This window comes from Agelaius phoeniceus, chromosome 9 (assembly GCF_051311805.1).
Source record: "Agelaius phoeniceus isolate bAgePho1 chromosome 9, bAgePho1.hap1, whole genome shotgun sequence".
Taxonomy (NCBI): Eukaryota; Metazoa; Chordata; class Aves; order Passeriformes; family Icteridae; genus Agelaius; species Agelaius phoeniceus.
This window is the reverse complement of record NC_135273.1, coordinates 34,073,092-34,092,248: the sequence shown is the minus strand read 5'-3', so window position 1 is coordinate 34,092,248 and position 19,157 is coordinate 34,073,092. Positions and strand designations below refer to the sequence as shown.

The 19,157-nt window shown below is 49.0% G+C and overlaps 1 protein-coding gene across 12 annotated transcripts in view; it reads left to right on the top strand.

Moving 5' to 3' along the window:
• Positions 1-4,666: 4,666 nt before the first annotated feature.
• COL13A1 (collagen type XIII alpha 1 chain) overlaps positions 4,667-19,157 on the top strand; it is a 54,390-nt gene continuing 39,899 nt past the window's right edge. For 11 of the 12 annotated variants that reach the window (XM_077183517.1, XM_077183514.1, XM_077183508.1 and 8 more), the window contains exons 1-9: positions 4,667-4,730; positions 6,441-6,491; positions 10,161-10,196; positions 11,674-11,700; positions 13,328-13,354; positions 14,400-14,426; positions 14,517-14,543; positions 14,816-14,842; positions 18,606-18,671. In XM_077183517.1, the coding sequence (XP_077039632.1) occupies positions 6,462-6,491; positions 10,161-10,196; positions 11,674-11,700; positions 13,328-13,354; positions 14,400-14,426; positions 14,517-14,543; positions 14,816-14,842; positions 18,606-18,671 (267 nt within the window). In that variant the 5' untranslated portion in view covers positions 4,667-4,730; positions 6,441-6,461. Of the gene's footprint in view, positions 4,731-6,440; positions 6,492-10,160; positions 10,197-11,673; positions 11,701-13,327; positions 13,355-14,399; positions 14,427-14,516; positions 14,544-14,815; positions 14,843-16,796; positions 16,854-18,605; positions 18,672-19,157 lie in introns of all 12 variants that reach the window. The other variant, XM_077183520.1, reaches the window with a different exon arrangement.

The following is a 19,157-nucleotide window of genomic DNA, read 5'->3' as shown; positions in this document are numbered from 1 at the left end:
TCCAAACTGGAGTCCCTCCATGGCAGTCCCTGCCACTTCAGCCTGGGCAGCCCACATGTTGGCACTAAAGGGAGGAGTTGGGCACAAAATTGGCAGTGGTGTTGGGGTTTCTATTATTGCTGTGAGAAATTAGAGAGAAATCACCTGATCAACACAGATGTCTTCTAGAGAGCAGTCAGTGCCTTTGTGGGGTGAGGAAGATGCACGCTCCAGGCTTCCTCTGCAGCAATAAGGGTTAGAAACCTAATATTGTAATGAGAGATTGAAGCCTGGCAGAAGCACATGGGACCACCAGAGGAGTGCTGACATTATATGCTACTGTATCCTGGCTTACTGCGACCCCTGAACCTGTCTCTGCAAGCAGACTTCTAGGACAGGCTCTGATGAATGCTACAGCCAATGGAAATAACAAGAGGAAGTTGGGCAGACTGAGTGCTCTCAGCCAGAATGGAATTTGTCTTACACTAGTAGGACCCTCATCTCATTCAGGACCTCTTGGGTTTCTGATCAGCTGGCAAGTGAAATCACTGTGCTCTTTTGCTCAGTCACTGTGAGCAAAAGTTCACCTCTGAAAAGCCAAGTGAGTTCTACATGTCACCATAGGAAGTATTCCCCCATCCCTGCGGATTTCTCGTGATTGAAATGGAAATGGTTTTATGAGCAGCAACCTGAGCTCCTTCCTGGATGATTGTCATACACATTGTTCTGGATAGTGTCCCCAAAGCAATGACCACCCCACATCTCTCTCCTGTTTTTGTTTCCCAGCTTGCAAAAGAGACAACACACTGCGTGACGGGGCTTAGCTCCCAGTGCAGGTGTTGGCTTGGGTGTGGAGATGGGCAGAAATACTCGTTAGAAATGCACTGAGCCCTGTTTGCAGTCTAGGAGAACAAGGACAAGAGCCAGGGAAATGGATGAGCACCAGCAGAGCAGCAAAAGGGAACTTCATGTTCTTCTCTTGCCCAATGAACGCTTCCACCCTTATTCCTGAAATCAATGAAGGCTTTGGTGAAGACAAGGGCAACCCGCAGTCATGTAAGATATTTGATGAGATTGGGACTAAAAGGGGTGAAGGAAGGAAGTGATGAAATCCTGCAATAGTCCTTTTGCTGTCTGGACCACATCCGAAGCAAATGATCCTCTCACGGACATTTTCTCTCCCATTTCTGATCATGCAACATTTCTGTGGCAACTGCAGCAATTCCATACATGAAAAAATAATATTTAGCAGATGGAAACCAAGGAAGAAAGTCAGAGCCCTGTAATTAGTTTGTTCTCCGTGGACTTGCAGATACCTTCAGAGCTCGTGCGGAGAGCTGTGGGTAGAGTCGTGCCAAAAGGAGAGAGAACTTCACAAGCAGGAGATTAGGAAACCAAAGCAATCAGAGCTGATGGTCAAGGAGCTGTGGAGAGTTTTTTTAACCATTCTGTTTCCTAAACACTTCCATGTGATTCCATGTCTTTATCAAGCCCTCCTTTTGGAGTTTGAGGCTGGCTTTTGTTGTTTCAGTGTATTTTGTTCCAGGGCCTCACAGAAAGGCCACAGCTCCTGGTAAATACTTCATTATTTCTGTACTTTGATCAGGAGGCTCCCAGCATTCCTAAGGTGGTAGAAAGTAGACTTGCATAAAAAATGGAACATGGAATAGGATATTGCATAACAGGACATGGCCCATACAGAGTAGGGACCACAGGAGCTTTGCAGGTCCAAACTTAAAGGGTAGCATGATCCTCATGAACCCTCCTATGTGTGGGAAACACTACTTTTGAAGATGTCTTTGAGGGTCTTGTTGAAGAGGCAAAGTGTTCCGTGTTCTCACTGATGGGATTTGCTAGTTGCAGCAGGATTTAGAAGGCCTGAGTCACCTTGGGACAAATGCAAAAATCCATAATAACAGTATCTGCATCTGAGTTAGTCATGACTGAGGAAGGAGCGTGGGTTTTGGAATTACAGCATAAATCATTATGTGATTTTCTGGTGATGGTTCCCTGCTCCCCAGGCTGTGGCTCACCTGGAGACTGCACGAGCCATAAGAGGCAGTTTCCCAGTGAAGGAAATGCAAACTGTGCTGCTGGCTCTCCCCTGGCTCAGGACAGGGGCTGCTGCTTGCCTTTCATGCTCTTTTAACTCTGATATGGGAGCTTCAGGCAGCTTTTCATGACTTTATAACCAACCTACACAGTATCATCCACCCACAAGTGCTCTTTCCTGGCTGCCTGTCACAGACAACCTTTCCTTATAAACATCTGGCATTTATTTGCTGTCCTAAGGGAGCTCCCCCTTTGCTGTAGCCCTGCACAGTCACATTCCAGACACGGTGCCGTCATGTACCACTCCAGGTACTCACAGGGGACCTGACACAGCTCAGCCCCGACCTTGGGCCCTTCCTGCTCAAGCACCAGCCACACCAGAGACAGAAGAAGCAAATTCAGCTTTTACCTCAAAAGCCACGAGGGAAATCAGCCTGGACTCAGCTCTGGAGGAAAGCAGCATTCAAGGGACTGAAAGCAGAGGAAAGCTCAGTATTATGTTTTCCAGCAGCCACAAAGTAATGCCAGGGCCAGCTGCTGACACCAGGAGCTCCACTCACTGCTGGCACAAAGAGATAGGCAAATATTAGCAGGACTGAGAACCCACCTAAAACCCTAGAAGAAATCAGTTTCCCATAATATATCCTCAACAAAACTTAAAATCAAGCAGCTGTTCAGGGTTTCATCCATCTAAAAGGGGTGCATTTGCGAAGTCTACACGGCTCTTCAATTTATCACAACATAAGCTGCATTGGAAAGGAATGCCCCCCATACCAAACAGCCCCCCCAGGTCTGCAGAGGGAAATGGCTGAGCTTCCACCAGGAAATGGTTTGATCCCAAGCAATAATGTTTGAGTTTGGGATACACAGCCTTTGTGTACACCCAGAAGAACAAACAGAGCTAAGTGCCTTCCCCTTCCAGAGATTTCAGATGATGTTCACACGCGCTAGGACTGAACGTGTGGGGAGGCATAAAGAGGTGGCACCAATGGGGCTGGTGTCTCCAGCTGCAGAAACCAGAAAACCAGGTTTATGTCTACAGACACAGTCAGCCAGGGGCAGGAACATTCTGTTTTACATAAGGAAACCCCAAACATCGCTGGAAACACAACTGAGGGATTATCATCACGTCATTTTTGCAAAATATAGAGCAAAAGATACATGACTGCTGAAGCCATAATCATCAGGATCCTTTAGCAATGAGCTGCTATCTTCCAGATCTGCACAGCCTTCAGTTTTGGTGACCAGGAATGCAGAGGGGGTAATTTATTTTTTTTTTTTGGTAATTGCATAGTACAATTTAGCTGTAAGAGGCAGCCAACTGCCTTGTAGGTAAGTGGGTGAAGAAAATTGTCACTGGTCCTATGTTCATGTGTTTACAAGGCTCTGTCCAGTGTCACCTGACCCAAAGTCATTCCCAAAACCACTGTTAGGATCACTCACATGCTGACAATGCACTGGGAAGTATCTCAGAGGGGTAGAGGACACTGAAAACAGCTGCTCATATGTCTTCTTGCAGACATGCTTTTTCCTGTGTCAGCTTGTGTTCTCACATTTTTCTCTTGCTTCTGGACAGGACAGTATTTTTAAGTCTAAAAGAATTGTGTTTTAAAGTGATAACTCTATAAATAAATAGCTAACACCCAGATGACTTTGGTCAAGAAAGAGAAAAATGTGACAGTTGGCCACTGCAGGAAGCCAGTTCCCAGGACCTGGATTTTATGAAGTGTTGGAAATAGGGATAGTACTTTGTTTGACTGGAGACTCCTGTCCTCCTTTTGCTGCCTAAATTGCTGTATGTAATTTCTGTTGTGAGATGTGTGGGTTTGTCATATGTGGAAATGAACTGGTGGCTCACACATTCTAAAGGCAGGTTCGGGCACATGCACACACATTTTACACTTTAACCCTCTCCCTCTCAAAATCCCTGGACACTTGCAGTACAGTGTGAAGCTGCTGCTGTGGCTTAGTTCAGTTGTGCTGTTTTATAACCTTGTTTTGACCAGTTACCAATTCCCTCTGATTTTTGCCTTAATTGCCAGGGGGACAAAGGTGCAATGGGAATCCCTGGGCGACCGGTAAGTCAAACCCTCTTTTGTGTGCCTTATCCTTCCCATTCTCTTCCAACCCCCAGGATTTGGGGGTGGCTTTCAGCATAATCCTTGTCAGTTTGAGCAAAACTGCTCTCCCTGAGCTCCACACGTGAGGGGCTCCCCTGGTCTCAGCAGGGTGAGCAGCTCTGCAAGCCATGTACATGCTGGGGAGGTGTTTCCATTTCACCTGCTGTCCTATCCAGGCCCTCCTCTGGTTCAGCATCCCCCTGTTTGGGTGTCTCCTGCTGTCACCTGGTGCACCAGCTGGGCTTGCTAACACTGGGTTTCCTAACACACACCCCTGCTTGCCACTGGCAGCTGCCCTGAGCAAAGGGGGCCATCCCCTGCCTGGCTGAGTGCTGGATTTTGGAGCTGCTCCTTGCTCAGGCATCCCATGGCGAGGATGGGGAAGAGGAGTGGGGCAGGAGCTGAGGCCACCCTGCTGGTGGCAGCCCCATAGCCAGGGTTGTGGGGGGCAGAGCGTGCCTTTGCCGCTGACGCCTGTGTTTGTGTCTCTCCTTTCTCTCTCTCTTCCCTGCACCCTCTTGCATGTGGCTGTGACGGCTGCCACTGACCCAGGGACTAAAGGGGCAATCTGGAGAGAAGGTGAGTCAGCTCCTTGTAGCCTCTAGCACCCCCAAACTGTCCTCTTCTAGGGCCAGCCCAAGCTCCCCTGTCACAGTCATGGCCACTGCAGCCAGCTTTGGGCTTCCACACCCCTGGGCTGCCCCATCTTCCGTGTCAGTGCAAGTATATTTCCCAAATTCCTTCCAGGCCACTCAGCCTCCAAAGATGCTGTGTTTCTTGTTTATGACAATTTACTAACAGCATAAGAGCCAGTGGGCACATGCAGGGCTTCCTTCAAGGCTTCCTGGATTTTAACCATTGACTTTCTCCCCCTCTGGCAGTTCTGCTTGCCCCAACCAACCTGCAGCTCCCCTCTACCTCCCAGGTTAGCCTGATCCCTGGTGCAGGTGGGAGCAAGGAATAAAGTGGCAGGGCACACTCCTATTTCTGACATGGTGGGACCTTTTCCTCCTGAGGAAAGCTGATGGTCTGTGGGACACCATCTCACAGACTGTTTGCTGTGCAGTGAGTGAGATTTGTACCTACAAAGAAGTTCTGGTTTACAAAGTGATCCTACTGCTGGCTTATTTTTGGCATTTCAGTGTTAGTATATTTTCCCCAGAGCTGTGAGTACTTCCCACCTGGGAGAGCAGGGTAATGGAGGTGTTTGGGATTTGTGAATAATTGAATAACAATGTGTAGAAATTAGGAAAGGTAAGGATATTTACCTGACAAGGAAGGTCATCTATGCAGTACCATACCAGACCCATTTGCTCCTCTTCATAATAGAGAGAAAAACACAACAAGGAAGGGGAAAGTAAGATAGAGATTCTTCATCCTTGTGTTCACTGTTTGCTCATTGGAGCTAACAGACCAGAATTTCCCACCTGAAGCCATTCTGCTTTTTTCTCTGCATATCCTTGCATTTGTTTCTGGCCAAAGTTTCCATGAAGGGACAGCAGATAGACACAAACAAACAATGGGGAAAAAAATCACTGCTAATTTCCCCTGCTGCCCCAAAGGCCTCCCTGAGAGTCCTAAGTCTTTGGCAGTCCACAGCTTTGTTTTTCAGAGTGCTTTGCTTTCTTGCAGGCTGCTTGGTTTATGGGATGCTCTGTCCCAAAGCTCCTCAGCCCTGGGCACTTCTGGAGCTGCCTCTCAGGAATCCATCATGTTTCCAAAGAGAGTGACATGTCCTGCCCATCACACGCTGTGGGTGGCTGGCAGTTGGAGAGGCAGCTGTTTCCTTTTCCAGCAAGCACTTTGCTTTGTTTCATCCACATCTCAACTGAGTTTGGGAAGTACACAAGCGAGGCATTTCTGGAGGCAACCAAATGAGCTGCCTGCAGCTCCCCTTTCCCTGGAGCCCAGCACATCCTTTTTTTTCTTTCTTCTGCAGGATAGAATCCTCCTGGAACTTACAGGAAGGAAACAGAAAGGGTTTCAGGCCATCTTTCACACTTGCAATGGGGCAGAACATCTGTTTTGCCAGAAAGTGTTTTATGTGTTTATACTTCTCCTTGCTGTGCAGCTTCCATTTTCTGGCACATCTGAGCAGCTCTCAAGAACATCTTTTTTCCCAAAGTGTCAGGCAGGAGCTGGGGGAGGCAGAACAGCAGCTGCCCCATGAGCCCTGAACATCTCACACCTAAAGCACCCACATTTAACTCCAGTCTTGACAGGAATATAGTTGTCTTTGTCTTTCCTCTCCTATTTTCACCCCTTTTCCTCTGCTTTGTCTCTCTGCAGGGTGCTCCAGGAGAAGCTGGCATGTCCATCATTGGGCCCCGTGGTCCACCCGTAAGTGACTTTTCTCTCTATTTTTGTCTGATGCGGGATGTGGGCAAGTTACTGGGAAAGCCTTAGGAGGGGCATTAAGACTCAGCATCAGCTGGAAAGAGCAAAAACCCTGTATAATGTGGTTCCCATGCTGAGCCAACCTTGGTTTTATACTGCTATTATATACTATATATAATGAAATTATAGCTCATATTGCAGAACAAATGAGGAAGCCTTCCCTTGGCAAGGAAACCAAAGTCCTGCATTTGAAAGGAAGAAGCATATATTTCCTTTTTGCAGGGCTTCTATCACTTTTGGAGAAAATTTGCCCTTTGCCTGGCTGATTTCAGCCTTTGGTTTAATCAGCAGGGAACGAGCCCCCTGATTTTACTGATGGGCAGGATCAGAGCTAAGCCAGTGACTGAGGAGCTCACAAAGACAAAGGGTAGTTCAGAGGTAGTAGTTCCTAAAAATCTTGGAAGCACTTTGTCAGCATGGTTGCTGCTTATCTGGCTGAGAAAAGGCAAGATTTTGCACTCTCTTCCAGTAAAAGTGTATCTACAAGGTGCAACAAGTCAGCCAGACAAAACTTTTTGCAAGGACAGGGTCATAAAAAAAGACCAGGATGAAGGGTTGGAGTGTTTATGTGCCCTAAATGCTGGATGCTTCTTGCACTGTGGCTCAGCCATCAAGCCTCTGCTTTTGTGTGGGTGCAGCCAGACCTCTCCACTCCATCCCTGCACGGCCTCCACTGGAGATTTCCATGAAAAAAGACCTGGAGATTCAATTCTCTCCCTCCCAGTGGGCACTTCCGATTTTGATTAACCTGTGAAGAGCACCGTCCTTGACCTGCAGAGAGGATGGGCTGCTGGCAGCCTTTGTTTCACAGCTGAGGTCAAGTGAGACAGACCCAGGCAATGCAAACACTTGGCTACATCTGGCTTTCCAATTAACTTCCCAAAAGCCTCATGACAAGTGTTTCTAATAAAAACCAGCTTTACTGGTCCCCAGGCCCACCTGCCGGGGATGCTGCAGTTTGAGAAGCGACAGAACCAAAGCCCAGCACCCAAATGGGTCTCCCCAAGTGCTTTATGCCTAGCAGATGGTCCCTGGCCACATGTCCAGGCAAAGAAGAGGGGCTGGCAAGTCTCTCAAGCCAAGCTCTGAGCAAGACCACCCTGCTCCACAAACAGCAGATTTTGGAGGGTAAGTGCCCAGTTGTTTTTGCTGTTTCTCACAAGCTCTGGCTCTCAGCCTTCTGAACAGTGTAATTATAGTAATCAGAGAGAAAAGCCATCAGGTCCTGTCCATGTAGGTCCTGCAACGGAGACAGTTTTATTGAAGGACACGTGCCTGGGCTGCAGGACAATATTGTCTGCTTTGTTGCTGTTTGGGAAAGTGCAGAACACGTTGCATCTTTAAAGCAGCAGAAAAATTAGGTGGCAAATGATATCAAAAATGGGGTTTTCCCTACACCAGTCAAAGCCCTGAGGTGCCAGGACCAGCCCAACTCCACACTTTCCCCCTGCAAAGCCTACTGTGAAGATGATCCAGTTTCCTGGGGAGCTGGTGATAGGTCAAAAGGATGGCTGAGCACTGAAGACAAACACGGAAACCCTGGCCAAGGGGCCACTCGGAAAGATGTGGGATGACAAATAGTTTCCAGATTTTTGTTTGGAGGTTAAAGTTTTTGCCGGAGCTCAGAGCTGCTTAACTCCTGGCCAGAGAGGGACAGTGCACCAATAGTGGCAGAAACAGACGGTCTCCATGATTTGGCAGCTCCCAGGATTACATACTTCATACAATCAACATTTTAAAAAGGAGACAAGGAAAACCAGCCACCCAACAAAAACAGTCTCTTGGAATCGCTCGCTGCTGAACTGTTGTCTTGGCGTGATACCGTGCAAATCATTCTGCTGTCCTCCAAGGAGAAAGAAGCAGCAGTCTGTAGTCTACAGAGGAAGCCAAATTGCACCATTTCCAGGTTTTCTCCCTAATTCTTTTTTTAGCACTTTTTGTCAGGGAGGTGTCCAACAGGGAACCAGAATTCTGGCTAGGCTCTTCTTGCTTCTTGCCTTTTCAGAAGCCAGCAGTGGACAGATCCTTTAATTTATAGCCTATCTTCCCTCCTGGTCACTGGCCAACAGGGCCAGGTGGTTTTGTGTGTATCTTGCAAAGCAAAGCTGACCAAGTTCAACTTTGCAGAACTAAAGAAATAGTGCAAATGTGATTAGGTCCTGCTGGCATTGCCTAGCAAACCAGAACTCTTCAGTGCAATGTGAAGGATTCTGCGGTGGGGGCATCCCTCAAACCCTGCAAAGAGGCTCTTTGGGCCCATCCTCTGCAGGGCTAAACCCTCACTGAGTCTCTCTGCAGACAGAGGGTGCCTGGAGGTGGTACCTGAAGCTGAAGGTTTTCCCAAAGGATTGTTATTGCTTCACTGTGGCAAACCTCAACCTCACAGCCCAGGAGCCCCATTTCTTCCTTGCCCTCCCTTCCCTCAGCACCCCATGGGATCACTCTAGTTAAGGCAGAGATGCACCCTGTTTATGCCCAGCTCTATCCCAGGAAACCCCTGTGGGGCTCCAGCAGTCCAGTCATGGTAGCTCAAATTGCTGAAGAAAGCATTTTTTTTTTCCCCAAATGAGAGAACACATAAGGAAGCTGGGCATTTTGGCATCCCAGCCCAGCTTTCAGGGTAGGCAGGATGCCACAGTGGTCAGCTGATGAGCGTGGCACAGGATTTACCTCATCCGGCTGTTTGTGTCTACATGAGACTGCTTCAAGATCTGCTGGAGTCTGGGCCAGATGGACCATATGCTTCCTGACCTTTTTCTTTTTTAAACAGATTGAAAAAAATTTAAATGAAGTGGTATCTTTCCTGGATACCAACAAAGCTATGGTAACTGTGACCTTGTCACAGGTCCCCAAAATCTAAGAACTATGAAAAATTAACAGCCAGCACATTTTCTCTTTTTTTGGTGTTCTTAAGTAGGGGTTGAAGAAGCTGCCAAACACATCCCAAGCCAGTGTTTGCTGTACCTGATCCCAAACTGGTAGCCATAGCTAGCTAGCCAGGAAGGGGCAGGGGGAAAAGTTTGGTGCTCATGTTCCTCTCATCAGCCTAACTCTCCTTTTTGTCTTAGCTCTCAGAGGATAAAAATAAAATAAACAAAAGAGGAGAAAAATCATCTCCAGAATTATTTCTGAGGAAAATGAATGAGCTGAGATATAAGATGAGGGGTGGAGGAGGAGAGGGATGGTTGTATTTAGACACCAGTGACCTGCAAGGCTTGTCTTGCATAGAACATCACCCTGCATTAAACATCTCAGGTTTATGGCAGCAAGAACTGCCATAAAATGAGCTCAGCCTCTGGAATATACTCCAAAAGCCTAACATATGGGCTAGGGACACCCATTTAATTAATGTAGAAACTTAAAGGAAACTGCCTGTAATCCAAACTGGAGCTGCTCCAGCCTTTTCTTGGCCCTGTACAAATTGGAGTGGGGATGAGAGATTTCCCCTCCTTCCCAAGGCACTTTCCCCTTGGAGGGGAATTGGGTATCTCTTCAGGGAGTTGTAGGATAATTGGTCAGAGGCTGGAGGAAAGGCTCTGTAGAGGGGACTTAGGATCCATCAAAATTCATTTGGGTTCCTCTAAAGTGCTGCCTCTGTTTCATCCTTCCCAGGGACAGCCTGGAACAAGAGGTTTTCCTGGATTCCCGGTAAGTGTAACTCTGAATTTATGAGGTACGGATGTGTGATACTACTAGCAAGCCTCATAAGTGCTTGCTGTATCTCATCATTTCTTCCTGAAACCAATGACCTGATCTGATATCACTGGAAAAAGCAGTTTATTCTTCATTTGTTTTTCTGCTACTTTTTTTTTCTTTTAAACGATACTTAAGGAAAAAAAAACCCCTACAAAACCAAACCACACAACTCTGAAAGGAAATTAATTTTAAAAAATCCCCAAGTGTTAAAATAACATAGTTAAAGCCAGATCTGTTGAGTAAAAGAAAATCATCCTAAGAAACACCCCTATCCCAAACAAAGAAAACAACCCCTAGGTAGGGGAAATTCCAACTTTAATTGAACTTTTAGATGATATTCCAATAGCAGCAAGTGCCTGGGATCCAAAAAAGGATCCAAAAAAGGCCCTGCCTGTTGAGGGTCAGCTGGGGACTGTGCTGGGCTGAGCACCCAGGTCATGCCAAAGGGAGAGGACATGAGGGGGAATTCTTCTCCAGCACAGTTGCAAGGGAACAGAGATAATGCCCAGGAGAGGACAAAGCAAATTTCATTTCAATCCTACAGTTGCTGGCAGCACTCTGTGAAGCACTGAGGCTGCTGAAGAGCTCCAACAGTTGCTATTTATTCATATGCATTTATCCTGGACAGCTAGGAAGCCTGGGGCAGGCACAAACACCCCCCACATCCCTGCTCTGGCCAGGCAGCTCAGCTGCTGCTCCAGGACGTGCCAGAGCAGGTCTGCAGGGGGGACTCTCACCCCTGGAAATTGGGAGGAATTGGCAGCCTCCCCCTGTCTGCCTGGGCTCCACTGCTCTCTCTGCCTGTTGTGGCAGGGGGCTGTGAGCTGCCCTTAGGCTGAGGAGAAGCAGATCTCTCCAGGCCCTTGTGGTCTTTGGCTTTTGGAGGAGCAGAAAACAAATCGGCCTAGCTCATGAGAAAGTGCTGGCTGGGACAGCTCTGGGGAGCCTGTTTCTCATCAAACAGTACCTTCAGCATATGCTAAGCTGTGTGTCACCTCTTCCCTGAGACACTTTTATTATTCTATCACTTGCAAAAATTCCTTTTCCCCCAAAGGTGGGTGCCCTTTTAAATCAAAGTCTCGTGAAAACTACTGATATTCAACTAGTTTACCCAACACTGAAAAGTTTTAAATTCTGAGATTTTTTTTTTGCAAATTGAATATGAATCCCTCCTTGTTTCTGTTCCTGTGTCCAGCATTGCTGCTGAAATGTGCTGACAGTGAGCTGAAGCACATTGAAGCAGTTTGAAATCTAGGCTGGTTCTCAGTGAGCCAGGGACCTGCCAGGTCAGGAGGGCAGGGAGTCCCCTCACGTCACCCCAGCCCATGCAGTCTTGTGGCACATAGTGCTTCCTGGGGCAGATGGACAAGATGGACAGACACCATCCACGGGGAAAGCATTTCTCATCATTTCTCCTCTTTTATTCCAGGGCCCTATTGGCTTGGACGGCAAACCGGTAAGCAAAGAACTCCTGCAGGCTTCTGCCCTGCCTCCTGCTGGTCCTGCCGGGCTGCAGCCTGGCTGTCACACCTCTCCTGCTGGTCCCACTGCAGCCTGGGTGTCACACCTCTCCTGCTGGTCCTGCCGGGCTGCAGCCTGGGTGTCACACCTCTCCTGCTGGTCCCACTGCAGCCTGGGTGTCACACCTCTCCTGCTGGTCCCACTACAGCCTGGGTGTCACACCTCTCCTGCTGGTCCCACTGGGCTGCAGCCTGGGTGTCACACCTCTCCTGCTGGTCCTACCGGGCTGCAGCCTATTACACCTCTCCTGCTGATCCCACTGGGCTGCAGCCTATTAAACCTCTCCTGCTGGTCCTACTGGGCTGCAGCCTGGCTGTCACACCTCTCCTGCTGGTCCCACTACAGCCTGGGTGTCACACCTCTCCTGCACGTCCCACTGGGCTGCAGCCTGGGTGTCACACCTCTCCTGCTGGTCCCACTGGGCTGCAGCCTGGGTGTTACACCTCTCCTGCTGATCCCAGTGGGCTACAGCCTATTACACCTCTCCTGCTGGTCCCACTGGGCTACAGCCTATTACACCTCTCCTGCTGGTTCCACTGGGTTACAGCCTGGGTGTCACACCTCTCCTGCTGATCCCAGTGGGCTACAGCCTATTACACCTCTCCTGCAGGGTCCCACTGGGCTACAGCATGGGTGTCACACCTCTCCTGCTGGTCCCATTGGGCTACAGCCTATTACACCTCTCCTGCTGATCCCACTGGGCTACAGCCTATTACACCTCTCCTGCTGATCCCACTGGGCTACAGCATGGGTGTCACACCTCTCCTGCTGCTCCCACTGCAGCCTGGGTGTCACACCTCTCCTGCTGGTCCCACTGGGCTGCAGCCTGGGTGTTACACCCTGTGTTTGAAGAGGATTGTTTTGCAATGGCATGCACATGCATGGATTAAAAGAAAATGAGGAGGTTGGCAGGCAGGAGGATGCCACAGATGCCTTGGGGGAGATGCAGGAGTCAGGAGATGAAGGAAGGCAGAGTATGGCCTGCTCCTTTCTAGGTAAATCTATCAGCTAGCAGTTCACAGGTGCAGCAGCCTGGCTGCTGCAGGGGAAGCCTTAGCAGGCATTCCCACCCAGAATCAGACAGGCAGAGCACATCCCCAAGGTATCAGCCCTCTGCCTTAGCTTCTTTCCCTTTGCTGCTGTGCCAAAAAGAGCTGCAGTAGAGGAGGGAAGGATCCTAAAGACTCTGTGAGACCTCCGTGCTGTCCTTAGAGATTTGCAGTAGAAACCCAAGTTCTTCCTCTCCTTCAGAGCTGGGCACAAATGAGCTGCTTCTCCATCAACCTAGTGGGCATGAAACCCATAGGTCCATGTGGCAGCCATGTAGCCAGGTTCCCCACCACACTCCTCCAGTGCTGCAGTGGAGAAGGAGCTAGTAGCACCTACCTCTGGCTTCTGATTTCCTGGTTTTGCCATGGGGAACTTCAGCCCCAAGAGAGATGTGGCAGCACCTTTCTTGTACTGCTCTGGGGACACACATTTCACTCAGCAGAAGCTGTTAAATCAACATCATCTAGAGTCTGCCGTGGCCAAAGCTGATGTGTGTTTCCTTTATTTTGCAGGGGCATCCTGGACAGAAGGGAGAGATGGTAAAAATACATTTGTCTGTGGGTGATGGGTTGGTTTGCAATGATGTTGGGCCTCAGCTGGAAACAAGCTCAGGGGCAGGGTAGCAATCTTAGCTCAGCTGATGCACTAGCTGCATCCCTAATTCTGTAACTCCATAATAGCAGGGCTAGGATGCATGTCTGTAATTTTTGCATTATGGCTAGCACATTCATCATGTCACAACAGCAACTCTCTAGTTAGGCATGGGATGTGTTTTCCTTGCACTTAGCAATTATGTTCTTTAAATATATTCTGGGAGCTGACATTTTTTGTGGTTGGCCTCATAGGACAAGTAAAAGTTGATGGAAAGATTTCTGAAAACCCATCTGGCAGCTTTCAACTTATCTAACAACAACCAAAAAAAGCATATTTTTTGTATTAAATGTGGTTCCCCCCCCCACCACCCTCTTGAAGCTCTGTTTCATATGTGCATCATACTAAAATGCTTTTGGTTGAAAATGATAAACTTAGACTGCACTTTATGGAAGCCCAAATGCTGTCTTGTTGCTCTTGACATCTCTGATAATGAAATCCCAAATATGAGCATGTCAAGAGAGAGGCCCTGTAGTCACCTTCGCTCACTGAAGTGTTGAATGTTTTCTTCTGCTAATTCTGTAGTTCTGTTTTTTGAGCCTGAGTGTCAGCATAGCCCTCTGGCAAGCACATGTTGAAGATCCCCCTCCCCACTCCCCTGTTGCACAATCCCAGCTCAGGCTTCAGTCCTGGCTGCCTCTGGTTCCATCCCAGAGCATGGCTGAGGAGATGCTGTCAGCTGAGGTCCTGGGAACAATAAGGGTGTGTTTTCCCCATGATTTTTCCCCCTCTCCTTTTAATTTTCCCCCCCCGTGGTGCAGCCAGAGCATGTGTGCATTTTTCACTCCTCCAGAGTAACAAAGGGAACCCGGATCTCTCTTGGGAATTTTCTTCACAATTGTTTTTAAAAGCTCAGTTTTTCACCTATTCCATGCGCTTTTTATCACTGTAAATGGAAAATCATCCCCTGTTAAATTCTGTGTTTCTTTAAAGGGTGCTGCAGGTCCCAGGGGACAACCTGTAAGTATCTCTCCCCTGAATCCCTTTCCCCTTGCATTCACCGAACTCCTTCATTTACTGAGGCCTTTTTTGATCACTTTTCTCTTACAGGGACCCCCAGGACAAAAAGGAGAGAAGGTAATTTCAGTGGGGGCCTTGTTAAAAGTGAGGAAGGGACTTGGTGGACTTGGTGCTGCTTGATCTGACTGTGAGTGAGGAGTACCAAGAGCACAGGGCTCAGGGGATGGGGACAGGAGGCAGGGTGCTTATCGGGTGCAAATTGGCATAGCTGCACTGAGTCTGATAGAGTCACGATGATTTACACCTTCTGGCTCTGACCCTGCGTGCCTATTTTGGTCTCCTCTGTTTGTGGTTTAAACTCTTTCCTTTTTAATCCCCTTCTTTCACAGGGTCAGTGTGCAGAGTACCCGCACAGGGTAAGTCATTAGCGTTATTATCCTCTGTCCCGTGCCTTCCTGCATGTTAATCCTCCTTCGTTTGAATGGCTTTTTGTCGGAGGTAGGGATCGTTCCATTAACAAGATGCGTCATCTGGGCCCCCGGGGCAGTGCTCGGCTGATTGATGTGTTTCGCAGAAAAGCAGCAGATAAGGTTTTCCAGGAGGGATGTTGGTTCTCCGGTCTGTCTGTTCCTGCCCACCAGAGCTGACCCCTAGATAGCTGCTGTCAGTTCTGCTTCCTGGAGACCCTCCTGTGCTTTGTGCTGGAGAGGGGAAGGTCCTCAGCCCAAAACCCTGTGAAACCTGGGGCTTCTGGAGGAGTAGAGGTCACCCACTCATGAGCTGCTGCACTGGCTCTGTGCTGTCTTCCTTGAAGACCTGGGGAAAACTCTATCATCATTCCTCCCTCTTTCTTCTCCCTTGTGCTGGTGTCATCCCTGCACAGAGACAAGGGAATGCTCCCTGCCTGAGGGTGACCCTGCACTGCCTGGCCATGGTGCTCTGTCAGGTCCCCAGTGAGCTGTCCCCATGCTGGTCCCCAAGCCTGGTGGAATATCTGCCTGCAGGGAAGAGGCTGAGTGGGAGGGTTGATGCCAGCAACTGTTAAATGAAAGCCAGGATGTTGCCCCACCTGCTCCTTCATCTTGGCCTGGCCAGCATGTGCTGCAGCCAAGAGTGGAGAGAGAACATCATAGGGTTTGAGGGGATTTAACCAGTTCTAAAAACAACCAGAGTGCTGAAAATCCACTGGAAATGCATTGGAACGACATCATATGAAGTGGCTGGAATTTGTAATCTGGGTGTACAGGGAGACAAGCTTAAGAGCTTTCTGTTTATTTTTGATGGGCCTCTGGATAATCAGCTGGGCTCTGGTCCCTGGCCCGGAGGGAGCAGGGTTGGAGCAGCAGAGCCACTGGAGAGAGAGCTGGGCTGGCAGCAAGGGAGAAGGGGGCTGTGGGGAAGCGCCAGTCCCCGTGCAGTAACAGCCGCTCAGCTGTGTTTATTTAGTGAGCCGGCTCACTCGATTGTTATGTTAAAAAGAAGCCAACAACACTGGTCACCCGAGCAGTGTCCTGAGTTCCTGTTACAGCCCTTGGCTCTGACTGTCCCCAGTGCTCAAGGTGAAAAGCAGTGGCAGGACCCAAAGCAGCACTGGGAAGGGAGCTGGTGCATCCCTGGGAATAGCCTGGGCTCAGGCACACTGGTTTGGTGGGTCGGGGTTGTAGGCTGGCTGGTGAGCTGCAGGAAAAGGGTAGGTGCAAAGCCTCACATCCTGGCAGCGTTTCCTTGCCTCTCATGGAGATACTTTTGGTCTCATGAGGCACCAAGCTCAACATTATAAAAAGCCCATGAGTTGTTCATGGCTGAGACACGCTCACGGGAAGGGTGAGTGTCCTCAGATCAACCCAAGGACAGGCTGTCCTGAACTGCAAGTTCAGGGAGCCAGAGGCACAGACCAGCCAGAAGAAGGTGCAGTTCTCTTTCTTCCTCCCTGAATGAAAATTAGGATGGGCCTTGGTGCAAAAATGTGACACTGCTGACAGAATTGCAACTTATTCTTGCTTTTCTGTTTGATAAGAGTCTTTGTCAGATGTTCTGGGTGAGGAAATGAAATCCAGCATCCTGACAAACCGGGGATGTTGTTTCAGTTTTGCTTCATATTTGTTTTCTTAGGAAGGAAATACAAGGTTAGGATATGTGCCTTGGCTCTTGTAGATTCCTATTTTTTTGTCTGTATGAGTCTGTGTGGCCTGCACTGCTGTGAGGGGTGAGCCCATGCATGGGTGCTGCCCATTCAGGGTGAGAGGGCCCCTCAGGCCGCTGCCAAGTGCCACTCAGGGAAATGGGGGGACCATCCATGCTGCGTTGGCTCTCAGAAATGCTGTTTGTGTATCTGACCCTGTTTGTGTGGTGTGTGTTCCCTGTTCCCAGGAGTACCTAAGTACCACACTTGCAGCCCTGCGCTCTAACCAGATCCTTACGCTGAAGGTTTGTGGGTAGCGCTCTCAGGGGATCCAGTTCTGACGCAAAGCCTTGAGGCTGCAGATCCAATATTGCACACTGCCTTCTGAAAAAACTTCCCATTGGAACACAGAGGGGACAGGGCAGGAGCTGGATGGAAGTGCCTTCACATTTCTTCTCACCTGACTCCATTGCAGGGTCTTGTCTTGCCTGTTTTCAGGACTGGTTCTCTCCATTTTCCTCCTTATCCTTTCCAGCATCCCCCCTCAGCTTCCCTGTAAGCTGTATGATATTTCAGATACCCTTCAGCACTTAAGCAGCCAGGCAAAGCCAGCCTAGCTGGCTCTCCTGAGCTAAGGGGCCTCCTGCACTGTCTTTTAGAAAAAGGAGGTTTGCCTTTGGGTAAAATCAACCCAGCTGAATTTCCAGCAGCACTGCTTTTGGAGTGAGTGCTTGTGGCTGTCTGGATCAGTGCATTTGAACACAACTGCCTAATCATGATGCTGCAAAATTGGGTTACTGCTTCTCTTTGCATCAGGACTGGATCCTTGCTTTCACTGCACACATGAAGTACAATGTCTAAAGAGAATAAAATGTGCTCCTTGGAAGTGTATGGTTTCTGTGGTGGGACACCTGTGGGCACACCTCTGGGATCTGAGTGCACAGCTCACGTGGGGCAATGTCACACATGGGCACGTTTTTGTGCCCAAGCACAGAAAGGCTCTCTCACTTCTCCCTATGTAAATCAAGAGCAGCTTCAATGGAAAACTGATAGGAACAGGAAAGTGGATCAGGCCAGAGCAGCATTCCTGGGCCTGGAGCCGACGTGGTGGGTGCCAGGGTGACAGCAGCGTGCATGCAAGTGGAAACTGGATACGGCAAAAGGATGAACAAATGCTCCTGAGCTTTAGTGCATTTGATTTCTGTGTGTCCGGGTCAGCTTTGTGCCCTAAGGCAGCATTCCTGGCTATAAGCAGTCAGAAGGTGATGATACTGTTGAGCAAGGAAAAACAAAGCACAGGCTGCCAGGGCAATGCCCTACTTAGGTGTCCAGCTCCAAGGCCTGGTCTTGTCCCTTGGCCATGGTAGTTGTGTGTGCCAAGTTAAGTGAACCAAGCCAGGACTTCTGTGCTGACCCCAGCCAGCCTTTCTCTGCTCCCTTCCACACCTGGAGGAAGGGTGAGACCTGGAGATACACTGGGTTTCCTGTGAGAGAGATAGAAAACTGCGCTTGGAAAACTTGGAGGAAATTGTAATTCTGATAGATGCCTGGAGATACACTGGGTTTCCTGTAAGAGAGCTAGAAAACTGCACTTGGAAAATTTGGAGGAAATTGTAATTCTGATAGATGCCCCAAATCTGATGATGATGAGAAGTTAAGAGAAACAGTCCCATGGCTGGACACCCAGCAGAGCCAGCGAGGGATGCCTTGCAGTGAGCACTTCCTAAGGAGATCAGCAGAGCTGAGTCAGAGATCCCCTGGCTCAGTTCTGTTTCCAGTCAGAGGGAGCTGTGAAAGCTCTGTGCAGTGAGGGCTTTGGGATGGAGAGTGGGCACCCCACGCCTGGCAGGCTGGCCCCTGGTGGGTGCCCCTGTGAGCAGCACCAGGAGCTCAGAGGTCTGCCAGCAGGTACCTGCCCCACGCTGCTCTCCTGCCAGGCTTCATTTTCATGGCAATCTCTCTGTTCCCCTCTTCTCTGGTCTCTTCCCTGGCTGCTCTCTGACTCTCCATGCCCTCATGGCCTCCTTTGCCCTGTGACCTTCTGGTTTGATCTTCAGCTGCTGCCTCTCCTCAATTCAGTGCGGCTGGCTCCACCTCCGGTCATAAAGAGACGCACTTTCCAGGTAGACTTCTCCTCCTTGTTGCCTGTTTCTGAGCTTATCCCAATGCTTGCAATTAATCAGCTTGCTACCTGTCTTTCTTCCCCTACAGAGGGCTTTCCAAGAGTTTCAGGCAGAGCTGAGGGACTTTCTTGAAAGCGGAGGAAACCTTTGATGTGATAATGTTGCTAAAAAGAAATGCAGTGAAGCCAGATTTTTGGACTAAAAGAAATGGGCCATGAAGCTGTTCTTGGGGCTGTCGACAAGCAGCCTCCTCCCTTAAGGAGTCAGTTCCTGCATATTCAATCTCCAGAAGAGGTTGGAAGCCTCTTGTTGAAATTCATCTAATGTCTGTGAAATTTAACTGAGATGAATGAATAGGCAAACGCTTCTTCTAAGGGCTAGTCTAGTCTGAGGCACTTGGGGAAATGTGTTTAAATAAGCTCTTAGAATGGTTTCATTAAATTGCATTAAATCTTTGTGTAAACACATTTATTTTGGTTTCCAGAG